This window comes from Rhinatrema bivittatum, chromosome 1 (assembly GCF_901001135.1).
Source record: "Rhinatrema bivittatum chromosome 1, aRhiBiv1.1, whole genome shotgun sequence".
In the NCBI taxonomy this organism is placed as follows: Eukaryota; Metazoa; Chordata; class Amphibia; order Gymnophiona; family Rhinatrematidae; genus Rhinatrema; species Rhinatrema bivittatum.
The window spans coordinates 45,218,425-45,234,534 of record NC_042615.1 but is presented as its reverse complement, the minus strand read 5'-3'; the positions used below and the strand labels follow the sequence as shown (position 1 = coordinate 45,234,534).

At 42.7% G+C, this 16,110-nt stretch overlaps 1 protein-coding gene across 4 annotated transcripts in view; it reads right to left on the bottom strand.

Moving 5' to 3' along the window:
- The window catches only part of HHIP (hedgehog interacting protein), a 438,585-nt gene that overhangs the window by 174,004 nt on the left and 248,471 nt on the right, over window positions 1-16,110 (bottom strand). For all 4 annotated transcript variants that reach the window (XM_029600029.1, XM_029600180.1, XM_029600103.1 and 1 more), the window contains exon 8: window positions 10,443-10,586. In XM_029600029.1, coding sequence (XP_029455889.1) covers window positions 10,443-10,586 — 144 coding nt within the window. The remainder of the gene's footprint in view (window positions 1-10,442; window positions 10,587-16,110) is intronic.

The following is a 16,110-nucleotide window of genomic DNA, read 5'->3' as shown; positions in this document are numbered from 1 at the left end:
AACAAGGAGAGTTGGCGAAGAGTCTAATGGTGGTCCTTGAGCTGTGCCACTGCTTGTTGTATCTGTTCACCAAAAAGATTGTCACCAGTGCAAAGCAAGTCATATATGTTGAGGATAAGCTGTTTTAGTGGACCCTTGGGCCGACCTGCAGGAGACTGGAGAGAGATGGACTATAGTCTCTGCTAGAGGGCAGGCCGGGAGGCCGATACCAGACAGGCGATGGACGGTGAGCTTCACCCAGGAAGCTGGTGCTCCCCCGGGAGGAGCCCATAGGAGCCCAGCCACTTGGGACTTAGGGGATTCACCCTGGAAGCCAGAGCTCCCCCGGGAGGAGCCTGTAGGATCCTGGCCGCTGGGACTTAGGAGGTCACGGAAGCTGGAGCTGAAGCAGGCGGGCAGGGATCTGGAGTCAGGCAGGAACTGAAGCAGGACAGGTACTGAATCCAAACTGGAACTGAAGCAGGACAGGTTAATGGAACCAGGCTGGCACTGAAGCAGGCGAGGTACTGGAACCAAGCTGGAACTGAAGCAGGACAGGTTACTGGAACCAGGCTGGCACTGAAGCAGGAGAGGTACTGGAACCAAGCGGGAACTGAAGCAGGACAGGCTACTGGAACCACGCTGGCACTAAAGCAGGAGAGGTGCTGGAACTGAAGCAGGACAGGTTACTGGAACCAGGCAAAAGCAAAGACAGGACTTGGACACAGAAGCATAGCAAGTCGTAGGCAGGAACGGAGCTGCTAACGCAATAGCACGCTCTGGGCCTCAGAGCAACTGGGAACCGCAAGGAACCCCATTGCAAGACAAAGTCCTGGGCTCCGTGGCGGCCTTACATAGGCTGCAGCGTCTGACGTCAGGGGTAAGGCGGAGCCTTTAGTAGCGGGAAAAGGCCTTCATAAGCGTGGCTCCCGCGCGCGCCTAGGGAGACAGTGTCCAGGAAGGGTTTCCCGGTGGGGACGCCGCAAAACAGGCCGCAGGTTCTCGGAAACGGAATGGGACCAAGGAGGTAAGAGCCGGGTCGCGACCGTAACAATATAGTCTGTCCTGGACCTCAGGTCATAGTCCGAAAACTTTAACCAGGCCCACCTCCTCGCAGAAATAGCTGTTGCTGATACCCTGGAAGTGGTGTCAAAAATATCATATGCTGATCTTATTTCATGTTTGCCCGCTTCTAATCCTTTTTAAGTCAGGGCATGTAATTGCTCTTGAGACTGCTGAGGCACGGACTCAGCAAAGTCCTGTATTTGTTTAAAGAGGACCCTGTTGTACTGGGTCATGTAGAGTTGGTAAGAGGCAATGCGGGATATAAGCATTGACCCCTGAAAGACATGCCGACCTATGGCATCCAGGAACTTTTGCTCCTTCCCTGGAGGGAAAAAAGAGTGAGGCTTGGAGCGTCGGGCTTTCTTTTGGACTGACTCAACAACCACTGAATGGTGATCCAATTGGGTTTTTTGGAAACCTGGAGTTGACTGGACTAGGTATGTGGTGTCCGCTTTTCAGTTAACTGGTGCCACCAAACCAGGACGCTCCCAAATCCTCTTCAGAAGCTCCAAGAGTTCATCATGGATAGGGATAAAGGTGATTTCTTTAGGAGCATCCAGAAATTACAGAAGTTCCATCATCTGGTGTCTATCATCTTGCTCTGTCTGAAGTTGAAATGGAACCAACTCAGACATTTCCTTCACAAAATTAATGAAGGACAAGTCTTCTGGAGGAGAATGCTTCCTGCTTTCAGTAGAAGAGGGTGGTGATGGTAAGTCATCGGTATCCTGGGATGAATCATTGGTCCATGTGTCACAGCACCCCTAGGATCCTTAGAGGGACGGAATGATGATATTCCTGAAGGTCCTGGTTGAGGCACAGAAGGCATCGAGGGAGTCACTGGAGGCATCGATGGGGGCACCGGGGGCATTGATGGGCGGATCGGCGGCATCGATGGTAGCAAAGATGCTATCAGTGACATCAATGGCTGAGGCATAGGTAGGACTCTCGATGGAGGAAGTAACAATGTTTCTCCTTCTTCTGTCGATGAAAGAGGAATTGGGGAGGAGGGCACTGGGCCCATCAGTGCCCCAGGATCCATCGGAGGAAAAGCTGCGAGCAGTGCTTCCATCCTCGTTAGTAGCGGTGCCAGCGCTATGGGAATTGGATCGGTAGCCGGTTCAGGAATTGGCACCAGCATCGGAGGAATCTTGAAGCCTTGCATCGCTCTGCCGATGGGCTCTTGAATCATATGATCCAACTCCTCTCGGAAACCTGGAGCGTAGAGCCCTGATGCCGGAGGAGGAGGCGTAGCCGGAGGGACCACCGTTGGAGGTGGAATCCCGGCTCCTATCACCGGTCCCAATAAAGGTTGCCTCAGTGACCCGGAGCCAGATAGGGACGGTGCCTTTTCTGGATGGGCTTTCTTCGGCGGCGGCTCAGACGGTGGCTACGTCGAGGACTTGCCTGCGTCAATGGTCTGAGACCTATGGTGTCGATGCTTTTCTCAATGATCTCCTCGGTCCTTATGCTGAGGAGGAACAGAGGGCGTCGATGGCCGCGGAGTCGTCGATGCCTGTTGGACACCGGTCGTGCACGATACTGGCATGACATAGACGATGTTGGCTCGGACGACGTGGAGGCTATGGACGGCGTCGGAGTTTGTGACTGAAAGAGAAGTTCCATCTTCTCCATTCTAGCCTTGCGACTTTTGGTGTCATAAGGGCACATTTGGTGCAAGTAAGGACATCATGCTCACTCCCTAGACACGTTACACAGACCTTGTGAGGGTCAGTAATGGACATTGTGCGAGTGCAGTCAGGGCTTCGATAGAACCCCAACGCCATGGCCTCTCAAAAACTTTAGCCGCGGTGCGGTTGACGGCCAGTAGGCTGCGAGGGCCGAACTTGATGGGAATTGACCGGAATCGGGTGAAAAACTTACCGGATTACCTTGGACGCAAAAATTGAATAGGGGGGACCCCTGTGTGGTATTAAATTATGAGGTAATTCCGTGAGGAAAATTCCTGTCAGGAATCTGTGTAGAGCTCCTTAACCTGCGTGGCTACTGCTGCGCTGAAAAAAGAATACTGAAGGGGGACCCCTGTTGGTTGCAGGGTTAGTGCCATCTTGGGCATGCCCAGTAGGTGCCAGTCAAAGTTCTATAAACTTTGACAAAAATGTGCCGTGATTGTCCTGTGAGAATATACTATACCCCGTCACCGGATCGGTCCATACTTCTCCTTCTATAGTATAATCACACATTTCACAACACAGACATTTGTAATGATTCCCATTACCCAGAACAGATGATCCTTTTTGTCTATATGAGCATGCACAATAAAATCCCAAATATTTGGACTTTGTGAGGTAGCTATTAATGCAAAGCTAAAATATGCCAGTGTTTTCAAATTGGAGCTACAATGGCTGAAGTTGATGTGCTTTGTTGCAGTACTTTCCTGGTCTTTTCTACATTGATAGTTTAATAATTGATCTCGATCCTAATATTTTGCTTGTTTATATGCTCGAGAAATTACACCTTTAGGATATCCTTGTGAGTTGAAACGCTCATCCAACAGCTTCATTATGACCAGCCTTCATTGGTTCATTTTGTATCACTTGTATCATTTAAATTCTCTGCAGGTAAAATCAAATCAGAGTTCACGCCATTTACTAGTGATTTTTGCTACTGGAGAGACTAATAGATTGGTATATATGATCCCCCTGATGAAGGAAGTGTTTCTGAAATGTGGCACTGTTGGGAGATTTATTCAGCTAAGTATTTACAGGTTACGGCCAAGTGTATACTGAAAAGTCTTGGATGGTAGGATATAAATTGGATGTTTATTATGGTGCTATAAAGTAAAGAATTATATTTATTTATTTATTTATTTATAAACTTTTTTATACCAACATTCGTTGGAACATCACGCCAGTTTACATATAAGAGAAAAGATGGAAAATACAATTAACAGGGACGGGGAATGGGGAGCAGGCGAGAAAAGAGGAGATGGAAGCGGCAGAGGGGAGGATATAGTTAAGAGGAAGAAAAAAATAGGAATAGTACCATTGAAGGTACAGGCGGTGAATAACCATATTATGTGAACAAAGTAAGACCATGCAATATGTATAATAATAACAATTTTACAAACTGTGCATTCTGAGAAGCAAATAGGTCGCATCAGAAGTATGTACAATAATAATATTAACAATTTTTACAGACTGTACAATCTGAGGAATCAAGGAGATCGCATAAGCGCAGTAGCATGTTGGGTACAGGTATAGAATAAGACTTATTATTTAAGCAACCTAGTATAAGGACTTTACAAACTGTGGGCTCTAAAGAGGCTTGTGGAGCCGGCAAAATTAAACACACAAGAAGAAGAAACACAGAGGGAGGGAAAAGGGGGGGTAGCTACAAAGTGAAGATTAGGGGATTGGAGGGAGGCATGTACTTCTGCATTGAACACAAACCAGGATAGCAGTATATATGATAGCTTTATGGAGCAATTGGTTCAGGAACCGACGAGAGAGGGAGCAATTTTAGATCTAATTCGCAGTGGAGCACAGGACTTGGTGAGAGAGGTAACGGTGGTGGGGCCGCTTGGCAATAGTGATCATAATATGATCAAATTTGAATTAATGACTGGAAGAGGAACAGTATGAAAATCCACGGCTCTCGTGTTGAACTTTCAGAAGGGAAACTTTGATAAAATGAGAAAAATTGTTAGAAAAAAACTGAAAGGAGCAACTGCAAAAGTAAAAAATGTGCAAGAAGCGTGGTCATTGGTAAAAAATACCATTCTAGAAGCACAGTCCAGATGTATTCCACACATTAAGAAAGGTGGAAAGAAGGCAAAACGTTTACTGGCATGGTTAAAAGGGGAGGTGAAAGAAGCTATTTTAGCCAAAAGATCTTCATTCAAAAATTGGAAGAAGGATCCAACAGAAGAAAATAGGATAATGCATAAACATTGGCAAGTTAAATGTAAGACATTGATAAGACAGGCTAAGAGAGAATTTGAAAAGAAGTTGGCCGTAGAAGCAAAAACTCATAGTAAAAACTTTTTAAAATATATCCGAAGCAGAAATCCTGTGAGGGAGTAAGTTGGACTGTTAGATGATCAAAGGGTTAAAGGGGCACTTAGAGAAGATAAGGCCATTGTGGAAAGATTAAATGATTTCTTTGCTTCGGTGTTTACTAAAGAGGATGTTGGGGAGGTACCCGTAATGGAGAAGGTTTTCATGGGTAATGATTCAGATGGACTGAATCAAATCACGGTGAACCTAGAAGATGTGGTAGGCCTGATTGACAAACTGAAGAGTAGTAAATCACCTGGACTGGAAGGTATACACCCCAGAGTTCTGAAGGAACTAAAAAATGAAATTTCAGCCCTATTAGTAAAAATTTGTAACCTATCATTAAAATCATCCATTGTACCTGAAGACTGGAGGATAGCTAATGTAACCCTAATATTTAAAAAGGGCTCCAGGGGCGATCCGGGAAACTACAGACTGGTTAGCCTGACTTCAGTGCCAGGAAAAATAGTGGAAAGTGTTCTAAACATCAAAATCACAGAAGATATAGAAAGACATGGTTTAATGGAACAAAGTCAGGATGGCTTTACCCAAGGCAAGTCTTGCCTCACAAATCTGCTTCACTTTTTTGAAGGAGTTAATAAACATGTGGATAAAGGTGAACCAGTAGATGTAGTATACTTGGATTTTCAGAAGGCGTTTGACAAGAACCTGGCAAGTACCCAAAAACTAAGTCTATTCCATGTTACCATTGCTAATGGCAGTGGCTATTCTCTAAGTGAACTTAATAGCAGGTAATGGACTTCTCCTCCAAGAACTTATCCAATCCTTTTTTAAACACAGCTATACTAACTGCACTAACCACATCCTCTGGCAACAAATTCCAGAGTTTAATTGTGCACTGAGTAAAAAAGAACTTTCTCCGATTAGTTTTCAATGTGCCCCATGCTAACTTCATGGAGTATCCCTAGTCTTTCTATTATCCGAAAGAGTAAATAACCGATTCACATCTACCTGTTCTAGACCTCTCATGATTTTAAACATCTCTATCATATCCCCCCTAAGCCGTCTCTTCTCCAAGCTGAAAAGTCCTAACCTCTTTAGTCTTTCCTCACAGGGGAGCTGTTCCATTCCCCTTATCATTTTTGTAGCCCTTCTCTGTACCTTCTCCATCGCAATTATATCTTTTTTGAGATGCAGCGACCAGAATTGTACACAGTATTCAAGGTGCGGTCTCACCATGGAGCAATACAGAGGCATTATGTTATTTTCCGTTTTATTCACCATTCCCTTGGTGAAACTTAATATCCGTTTTCTTTGAAACCGCTGACAAAGAGTAAGGTGTTTCCCAAGATTTCTGCAAGACGGTATGTAATAGCCCATGTGGTGGAAGAGATGTTGGCTCTCCCGGAGTATCGAAAATCTTTAGGAGACCAAAGGTTTCTGATCTAGGGTCTGTCTCCTTGTGGACCTCAAGATGTAATATCGTGCCCAATTTTTCTAAAACTTTTGGGTATGTCAGGTCCTCAGGAGGGGAATATGATTCGTGTGGTTGTTTCTGTGGATCCGATGGAAATCCGGTAGATGACGATGGGGATGTTTGCGGAGACAGAGAATCGATAGGTGTATTTTATTGTTGAATTGGTGAACTTGGTTGTTTTGCTATTGGGGATGCCGGAGGCTCCACTGACGGTTCTCTAGAGGTGTGCATGCTATGCTTCGGGGAACTCCCCTGTAGTTCATTAGACATCTTAAAGGATGATTTAAGGTTTTCGTAAAACCCTGCCAATGATTGGGATAATTGAAAAAATGCCTCTTTTGTTCAAGGAGGCATTGCTAAACGATCAGACTGTTTCGGTAACTCACATGCCTTAGGTTGTACTGGAGGAATGTGAGGGGAATTATTTGGCACAGCACTCTTCCTCTCTACTTTATGCTTTACGATCCGAACAGAATTATCTGAGGATGTCGATGCAGCAGAGGAAGTGATTTGTATTATGTCTCTACGAGATAAGTTGTGTGCACTTCGTGGGTGAGATGACCTAGAAGTAGAAGGGCTCACTTCCCATGTGTCTCTCGTCTTCACTGGCTTTTGATGGGAGCCACGTGATCGCCTATGGTGATGGCGTGACGATGATCCTGTGTGGAATTCACGTCCCGACGGCGATCGTCTTGTAAGTCTTGATTTCACCTCTATAGAATTGGAATCTGAAGAGGTGGAATTAGATACCTCTGGAGACTGATGTCTGCATTTTAAACCGGCTGGAAGGACTGCCCCGGCGAACCCAGCGGTGAATAGGACGGCTAACCTGACCCGGATGGAATTGTTTCCTGACGTCGCCAGGGAGGGGGTCTCGCAAAAGTTGGAGGAAGAGCCGGCTAGAGCGTCTCAACCAGGAGCCTGCAAGTTCAATGGAGGAGAAACACATGAAGGAGAATTACATACTCTGGAGGAGCTGGAATCATGGCATAATGGAGCTGAATCAGAAGAAGGTGATCTGTATGAGTATGAAATAACGACAACATCTCTGGTAAGACCTGAAATCTTTACTTTGGAGGCAATTTGGCTTGCTATTGAAACCTTGAATAAGAACATGACGGTACAGATTAGCCCCATAGTAAAAAAAGGTAGGGCAGCTACAAAAGCAAGTTAATAAAATTAAAGAGAAGCAAATTGAAGCAAAACAAGAAATTGATGTTTTGAAATTAGAATCGGGAGAAACGAAAAGACATTGTCAAAATTTGGTAAAAGATAATTTATATCTACTAAGAAAATTGGAAAACATGGAAAATAACCAACGAAGTAAAAATTTAAGAGTAATAAATTTTCCTAAAAAATTAACGGTTTCACCAAATGAGATGTGGTCAAAATTTGCTTTGGAGGTTCTAAAAATACCACAAGCTACATTACCACCATTATCGAAGATTTATTATCTTCCCTCTAAGAAAAAGATCTCTATGGAAGGTGGAGAAATGCAGCAGTTTTATTTATTTATTTATTTATTTATTTGTTTGTTTTTATATACTGTTGTCACCATTAAACATTTCTGAGATTTTGGAAACATCTACTGAAGAAGTGACTCAAACAGCTACACTTATAATATCCTTCTTACTAGATTCAGATCATGATTGGGTTCTAAAAATGTATTTTAGGAACCAACGCCAATTATTTCTTGGTATGAATGTTCAAATATTTCCGGACTTGGCTAAAGATACTCAGTTAAGGAGGAAGAAATTTCTCGAATTAAAACCTAGAGTTCTACAGCTTGGAGCGTTATTTATTCTTAAATTTCCATGTAAATGTGTTATTAAATTTAAAGACCTGACTTTTACCTTTTTTCAACCTGATCAGTTAAGTAAATATCTTAGTGAAAAATTACCTAATGGAATGGTTACCAGCTCTAGTCCAGATGATGTAACCTAAATATGTGAATTTCTGTCCTTTAGAAATGTAACCACTCCTTCCATAGCACTTTCATAAATGAATAATTCATTTTGTTATTTCATATTAAAGACGTCTCTTGCGTAGGGTCTCCCATTATAATTGAGGGCTATGGTTATTATGATGTATTGTAATTATGTATTTTTGATTTTTTCTGGTATAATATTGTTTTCCTTTCAAATGTATACGTTTTGTATCTTTGAAATTGTTCAATAAATAGAAAATTTAAAAAAAACAAAAAACCATGTGGTATTAATTCCTTCACTGCTGTGTGTGCCGATGTCTTCGGCGGCGTGTGCACCAACGTTTCCTGTAAGTTATGCACATATGGTGACTTGTGAGCATAAGTCTTAGGCGCCATGCGCGCAAATGTCTTTGGCGATGTTGTTTCTGGCGCCGAGCGCACAGAAGTGTCCGAAGATGTGCGTGTAGACGGCTCCGGTTCTCTGCGCGCAGATGTCTTTGGCGCCGTGCACATATCCTTCTTCGGCACCTTGTGAGCACATGTGTTCCGCACTGTGTGCACTGATATCTTGTGCGCCGATGTCGTCTTGGGCGCACAACTCTTATGCGCCGATGATGGTTTGGGCGCAGAAGGTACTTTAGGCGCATAAGTCATAGGCCCGAATTTTCAGGTGCCATTGTTTCCTGCGCTGATCTCGGAGGCTCTATCGATCCTAATGGATCTGATGGCCTATGTCGGTTCGGCAAGTCCTTACCTCCAGATATGGAGGGTTGAGGATCCCACGATCATGCTCGTTTTTGTGGCGCAGCCGTGGTTGTCAAGGGGCCAAGCGAAGAATGAGCCTCTGATGGCTCCGAAAAACTGAAAAGTTTGTGTCCTATACGCCCGTTGTTTTTGGGCCCTTGGGAACATTCAGGCACAAAATTCACAATTTTTTAAATCATGCTCTGGCCCCAGGCATCGGTAACATCGGTCATGGCCATCTGTGACCGACATTACCTTGCCACAAGTACAGGGTTTAAACCCCGACTTTTTTGACATTATAAGAAAAAATAATAAACGCTGAGGAGAAATCAGCCCCGTGTGCAATCCTGCTTGCGGAAAAAACAGACTGAGGAGAATCTGTTACTTTCCTGCGCGGGAACACACGCGCAGCCGCAGAGACCAAAAGTCTAATCTCTGCTTTGACAAGCTCCGCCTCCCAGGCCTGATTGACAGATCCCATGATAGCATGGCTAATTCAGCCCTGCTATCAACGGGAAAACTATTGTACACATGTGATTCCATTCTCTGTCTTTCAGAATATGCTGAAAAACAAACATACCTTTACCTGCATACAAGAGAGGGGAATATGCAGGAAGGGCACTCAAAAAGTCCACTCTTTTGCTCACAGAAGTGCCCTTAATTTTTGCCCTCCCAATCTTTTGGGGTAAAGAACTTTCATAAATCATAAATTCAGTGTACCTTACTGTACCATTTATATCACTCCTTGGACCTTTTTTTTTTTTTTTTAAGTTTTTCTCATCACAGGCAGTACTCACAGACCTGCAAGCCATTCTCCAAAAGGAAACTCTCCATGGAGTTTTCCTTTGAAAATCCCATGAAGGGCTGGTGCCAAGGGGATTCTTTTTCCTGCATATTTTACAGGTGGGCTAAAGAACACATGGGGATTTCAAAATTAAATCCCCACATGTACCTGACTGGGTCTGCCCTAGCCCAGCCCCAGTCTTCCCTTATTTCCCAATGGAGAGAATTGCACACACTGTGGACCAGTGTATACACTTTTTCCCCAGATAAGGGAGGCGGGAGGAGAGGCAGTTTTCAAAGGGGATTTCCTGTAGGCAAATACCTGTTTACTCTTGGAAATCCCTTTGAATATTGCCCCCAAATGATAAAGTTCAGTCATGTTTCTCTTCAAAGATACCGCATACATCAAAAGTGGTATGGCTGTAAAATATTCAGAGGCTATCTACTGATAAATACAGACCATCAATGCTGGAATTTACCTACTTACCTGCCTGGATTGTGAAGTCCATGTGCAAAAACCTCTGGAGGCTGATTGGTACTGTTGAAATGTGGGTTGTTCTTTGGTATGGCATAAGGGGTATTACACATATCTGTGTCTACATCAATCCGTAGTACAGAGCCTGTAAAATCACTGAGAAAAATTGGTAGTAATTTAGTTAATTCAGGATGCGCTTACATGAAGGATTGAATAGGAAAATAATTTATATCAAGGTTCATATTCATTAGGCCGGTAGTAGACAAGTTATCCACCTAAAATTAGATGGATAACTTTAGGCCTAACCAGCATGCATTTAAATATGTGCAATTAGGCCAAAGTTATATGGCCTTGTGTGGCTACATACTCAGATATCTTGCTACTTACTCAGATGTCGTCAAAAGATATCCGAGTAACCAGCAGTCCTTATAAAAATAAAAACAATTCCCCACCCCACCACAAGTTTTACGCACACCAGGACCCCACTCCCGACACCTTGATATTTTAAAATAAAAAGAAAACCATGGCGCTGGGCCCAGCCCTCCAGCCCTCCTCCTTCCTTGCTTCCACTGCCCCCCCCCCCCCCCCCAATGCCTGGCACCAGAAAAACCTGCTAACTGAATCGGGGCCCTGTTTCTTATGCCAGAATTGCAGTGCAATGCTATCTCGGTCGCTTCCAGTGTTATACTGGAAGCATAATCTACAGCATATATTTGCACTCACAGCTTTATTATCAGAGTAATACTGGAAACTTCCAGGATTGTATTGTAATGCGATCCTGGCATAAGAAGCAGGGCCCCGATTCAGGTACCAGATGGGTAGGTGGCTGGGAGGGCTTCTGGCACCGTGGTTTTCTTTTTCTTGTAAAGCATATGAAGGGGTTGGATAGGGTGTCCTGATTGGTGGGTGAATGATACTCGTGCTGATGGTGGGAATTGGGCCAGGAGGCTTCCGACTTGTTTTTATCTATGTATTTTAAGGAGTACTAGTTAACCAGGCTATCTTTTGAAGATATCTGGGTAAGTAGCAAGTTATCTGACTGCACAAGGCTGGATGACATTATGCCTGTTCTAGGGTAGCCAGATAACTGAACCCTTCACAGGAATATGCACAGAATGCCCCTTTTTCATCTAGCTGTAATTTAGCCGGATAAGTGGCTGAATATGCCAGATTTGCCATTTAGAAGGATAGCTTTTTAATATGGATCACATATTGTACAAATTGTAAGAACATAAGAACATAAGACTTGCCATACTGGATCAGACCAAAGGTCCATCAAACCCAGTATCCTGTTTCCAACAGTGGTCAAGCCAGGTCACAAGTACCTGGCAGGATCCCAAGGGGTAGAAAGATTCCAAGCTGCTTATCCCAAGAATAAGCAGTGGATCTCTGCAACTCTACCTTAATAATGGTTAATGGACTTTTCCTCCAGGAACTTGTTCAAACCTTTTTTAAATGCAGCTACACTAATAGCTTTTACCACATCCTCTGGCAACAAATTCCAGAACTTAATTATCTGTTGAGTAAAAAAATATTTTCTCTTATTAGGTTTAAATGAATTACCTAATAACTTTATTGTGTGTCCCCTGATGTTTGTACTTTTCAAAAGAATACACAACTGATTAATGTTTACTCATAAGAACATAAGAAATTGCCATACTGGGTCAGACCAAGGGTCCATCAAGCCCAGCATCCTGTTTCCAACAGTGGCCAATCCAGGCCATAAGAACCTGGTAATTACCCAAAAACTAAGTCTATTCCATGTTACCATTGCTAATGGCAGTGGCTATTCTCTAAGTGAACTTAATAGCAGGTAATGGACTTCTCCTCCAAGAACTTATCCAATCCTTTTTTAAACACAGCTATACTAACTGCACGAACCACATCCTCTGGCAACAAATTCCAGAGTTTAATTGTGCGTTGAGTAAAAAAGAACTTTCTCTGATTAGTTTTAAATGTGCCTCATGCTAACTTCATGGAGTGCCCCCTAGTCTTTCTACTATCCGAAAGAGTAAATAACTGATTCACATCTACCCGTTCTAGACCTCTCATGATTTTAAACACCTCTATCATATCCCCCCTCAGTCGTCTCTTCTCCAAGCTGAAAAGTCCTAACCTCTTTAGTCTTTCCTCATAGGGGAGTTGTTCCATTCCCCTTATCATTTTGGTAGCCCTTCTCTGTACCTTCTCCATCGCAATTATATCTTTTTTGAGATGCGGCGACCAGAATTGTACACAGTATTCAAGGTGCGGTCTCACCATGGAGCGATACAGAGGCATTATGACATTTTCCGTTTTATTCATCATTCCTTTTCTAATAATTCCCAACATTCTGTTTGCTTTTTTGACTGCCGCAGCACACTGCACCGACGATTTCAATGTGTTATCCACTATGACACCTAGATCTCTTTCTTGGGTTGTAGCACCTAATATGGAACCCAACATTGTGTAATTATAGCATGGGTTATTTTTTCCCTGTATGCATCACCTTGCACTTATCCACATTAAATTTCATCTGCCATTTGGATGCCCAATTTTCCAGTCTCACAAGGTCTTCCTGCAATTTATCACAATCTGCTTGTGATTTAACTACTCTGAACAATTTTGTGTCATCTGCAAATTTGATTATCTCACTCGTCGTATTTCTTTCCAGATCATTTATAAATATATTGAACAGTAAGGGTCCCAATACAGATCCCTGAGGCACTCCACTGTCCACTCCCTTCCACTGAGAAAATTGCCCATTCAATCCTACTCTCTGTTTCCTGTCTTTTAGCCAGTTTGCAATCCACGAAAGGACATCGCCACCTATCCCATGACTTTTTACTTTTCCTAGAAGCCTCTCATGAGGAACTTTGTCAAACGCCTTCTGAAAATCCAAGTATACTATATCTACTGGTTCACCTTTATCCACATGTTTATTAACTCCTTCAAAAAAGTGAAGCAGATTTGTGAGGCAAGACTTGCCCTGGGTAAAGCCATGCTGACTTTGTTCCATTAAACCATGTCTTTCTATATGTTCTGTGATTTTGATGTTTAGAACACTTTCCACTATTTTTCCTGGCACTGAAGTCAGGCTAACCGGTCTGTAGTTTCCCGGATCGCCCCTGGAGCCCTTTTTAAATATTGGGGTTACATTTGCTATCCTCCAGTCTTCAGGTACAATGGATGATTTTAATGATAAGTTACACATTTTTACTAATAGGTCTGAAATTTCATTTTTTAGTTCCTTCAGAACTCTGGGGTGTATACCATCCGGTCCAGGTGATTTACTACTCTTCAGTTTGTCAATCAGGCCTACCACATCTTCTAGATTCACCGTGATTTGATTCAGTCCATCTGAATCTTTACCCATGAAAACCTTCTCCATTACGGGTACCTCCCCAACATCCTCTTCAGTAAACACCGGAGCAAAGAAATCATTTAATCTTTCCGCGATGGCCTTATCTTCTCTAAGTGCCCCTTTAACCCCTCGATCATCTAACGGTCCAACTGACTCCCTCACAGGCTTTCTGCTTCGAATATATTTTAAAAAGTTTTTACTGTGAGTTTTTGCCTCTACAGCCAACTTCTTTTCAAATTCTCTCTTAGCCCGTCTTATCAATGTCTTACATTTAACTTGCCAATGTTTATGCTTTATCCTATTTTCTTCTGTTGGATCCTTCTTCCAATTTTTGAATGAAGATCTTTTGGCTAAAATAGCTTCTTTCACCTCCCCTTTTAACCATGCCGGTAATTGTTTTGCCTTCTTTCCACCTTTCTTAATGTGTGGAATACATCTGGACTGTGCTTCTAGAATGGTATTTTTTAACAATGACCACGCCTCTTGGACATTTTTTACTTTTGTAGCTGCTCCTTTCAGTTTTTTTCTAACAATTTTTCTCATTTTATCAAAGTTTCCCTTTTGAAAGTTTAGCATGAGAGCCTTGGATTTGCACACTGTTCCTCTTCCAGACATTAAATCAAATTTGATCATATTATGATCACTATTGCCAAGCGGCCCCACCACCGTTACCTCTCTCACCAAGTCCTGTGCTCCACTGAGAATTAGATCTAAAATTGCTCCCTCTCTCGTCAGTTCCTGAACCAATTGCTCCATAAAGCTATCATTTATTCCATCCAGGAACGTTATCTCTCTAGTGTGACCCGATGATACATTTACCCAGTCTATATTGGGGTAATTGAAGTCTCCCATTATTACTGCACTACCAATTTGGTTAGCTTCCCTAATTTCTCTTAGCATTTCACTGTCCATCTCACCATCTTGACCAGGTGGACGGTAGTATACCCCTATCACTGTAGTCTTCCCTGACACACAAGGGATTTCTACCCATAAAGATTCAGTTTTGTATTTAGTCTCATGCAGGATGTTTATCCTGTTGGACTCTATGCCATCCCGGACATAAAGCGCCACACCTCCTCCCGACTGCTCCTCTCTGTCATTGCGATATAATTTGTACCTCGGTATAGCACTGTCCCATTGGTTATCCTCTTTCCACCATGTCTCTGAGATGCCAATTAAGTCTATGTCATCATTTACTGCTATACATTCTAATTCTCCCATCTTACTTCTTAGACTTCTGGCATTAGCATACAAACATTTCAAAGTTTGTTTTTTGTTTGTATTTTTATTCTGCTTTTTAATTGATAGGGATAAGTTAGAATTTTTTAGCTCAGGTGAGTTTTTAGTAACAGGCACTTGGACTACTTTTCTAATTATTGGAACCTCACTGTCGGGATGCCCTAATTCTAATGCATCATTAGTATCCTTTAAAGATACCTCTCTCCGAACCATGCGCTGCTGAGCGACTGTCGGCTTTCCCCTTTGTTCTAGTTTAAAAGCTCATTCCATTTCACTCATTATTTTATAGAACTCTATCATATCTCCCCTCAGCCATCTCTTCTCCAAGCTGAAGAGTCCTAACCTCTTTAGCCTTTTCTTATAGGAGAATCATTCCATCCCTTTATCATTTTGGTTGCCTTTCTCTGTACCTTTTCTGATTCTGCTATTTCTTTTTTTGAGATGTGATAACCAGAACTGCACTCAACACTCAATATTAGGTCACACCAGGGAGGCACAGAGGCAATATGATCTCTGTTTTATTCTCCATTCCTTTCCTAAAAATCCCTAGCATTCTATTTGCTTTCTTGGCTGCTGTTGCACACTGAGCAAAAGATTTCATTGTATTTTCAATGATGACACCTAGATCCTTTCCCTGAGTGGTGACTCCTAATGTGGAACCTTGCATTGTGTAGCATTAATTTGGGTTACTCTTCCCTAAGTGCATCACTTTGCATTTGTGCACATTAAATTTAATTTGCCATTTGCATGCCCAGTTTCCCAGTTTTGCAAGGTCCTCTTGCAATTTCTTACAATTCTCTTGTGATTTAACAACTTTGAATAATTTTGTGTCATCGGCAAATTTGATCACCTCACTTATTCCCATTTCCAGGTCATTTATAATTATATTAAAAAGCAATAGTCCCAGAACAGATCCCTGGGGCACTCCACTATTCACCTTTTTCCATTAGGAAAATCTACCATTTAGCCCTACTCCCTGTTTTCTATCTTTTAACCAGTTGGCAATCCACAAAAGGCCACTGCCCCCATCCCATACTTTTTTAATTTCCTAAGAAGTCTCTCATAAGGAACTTTGTCAAATACTTTCTGGAAATCCAG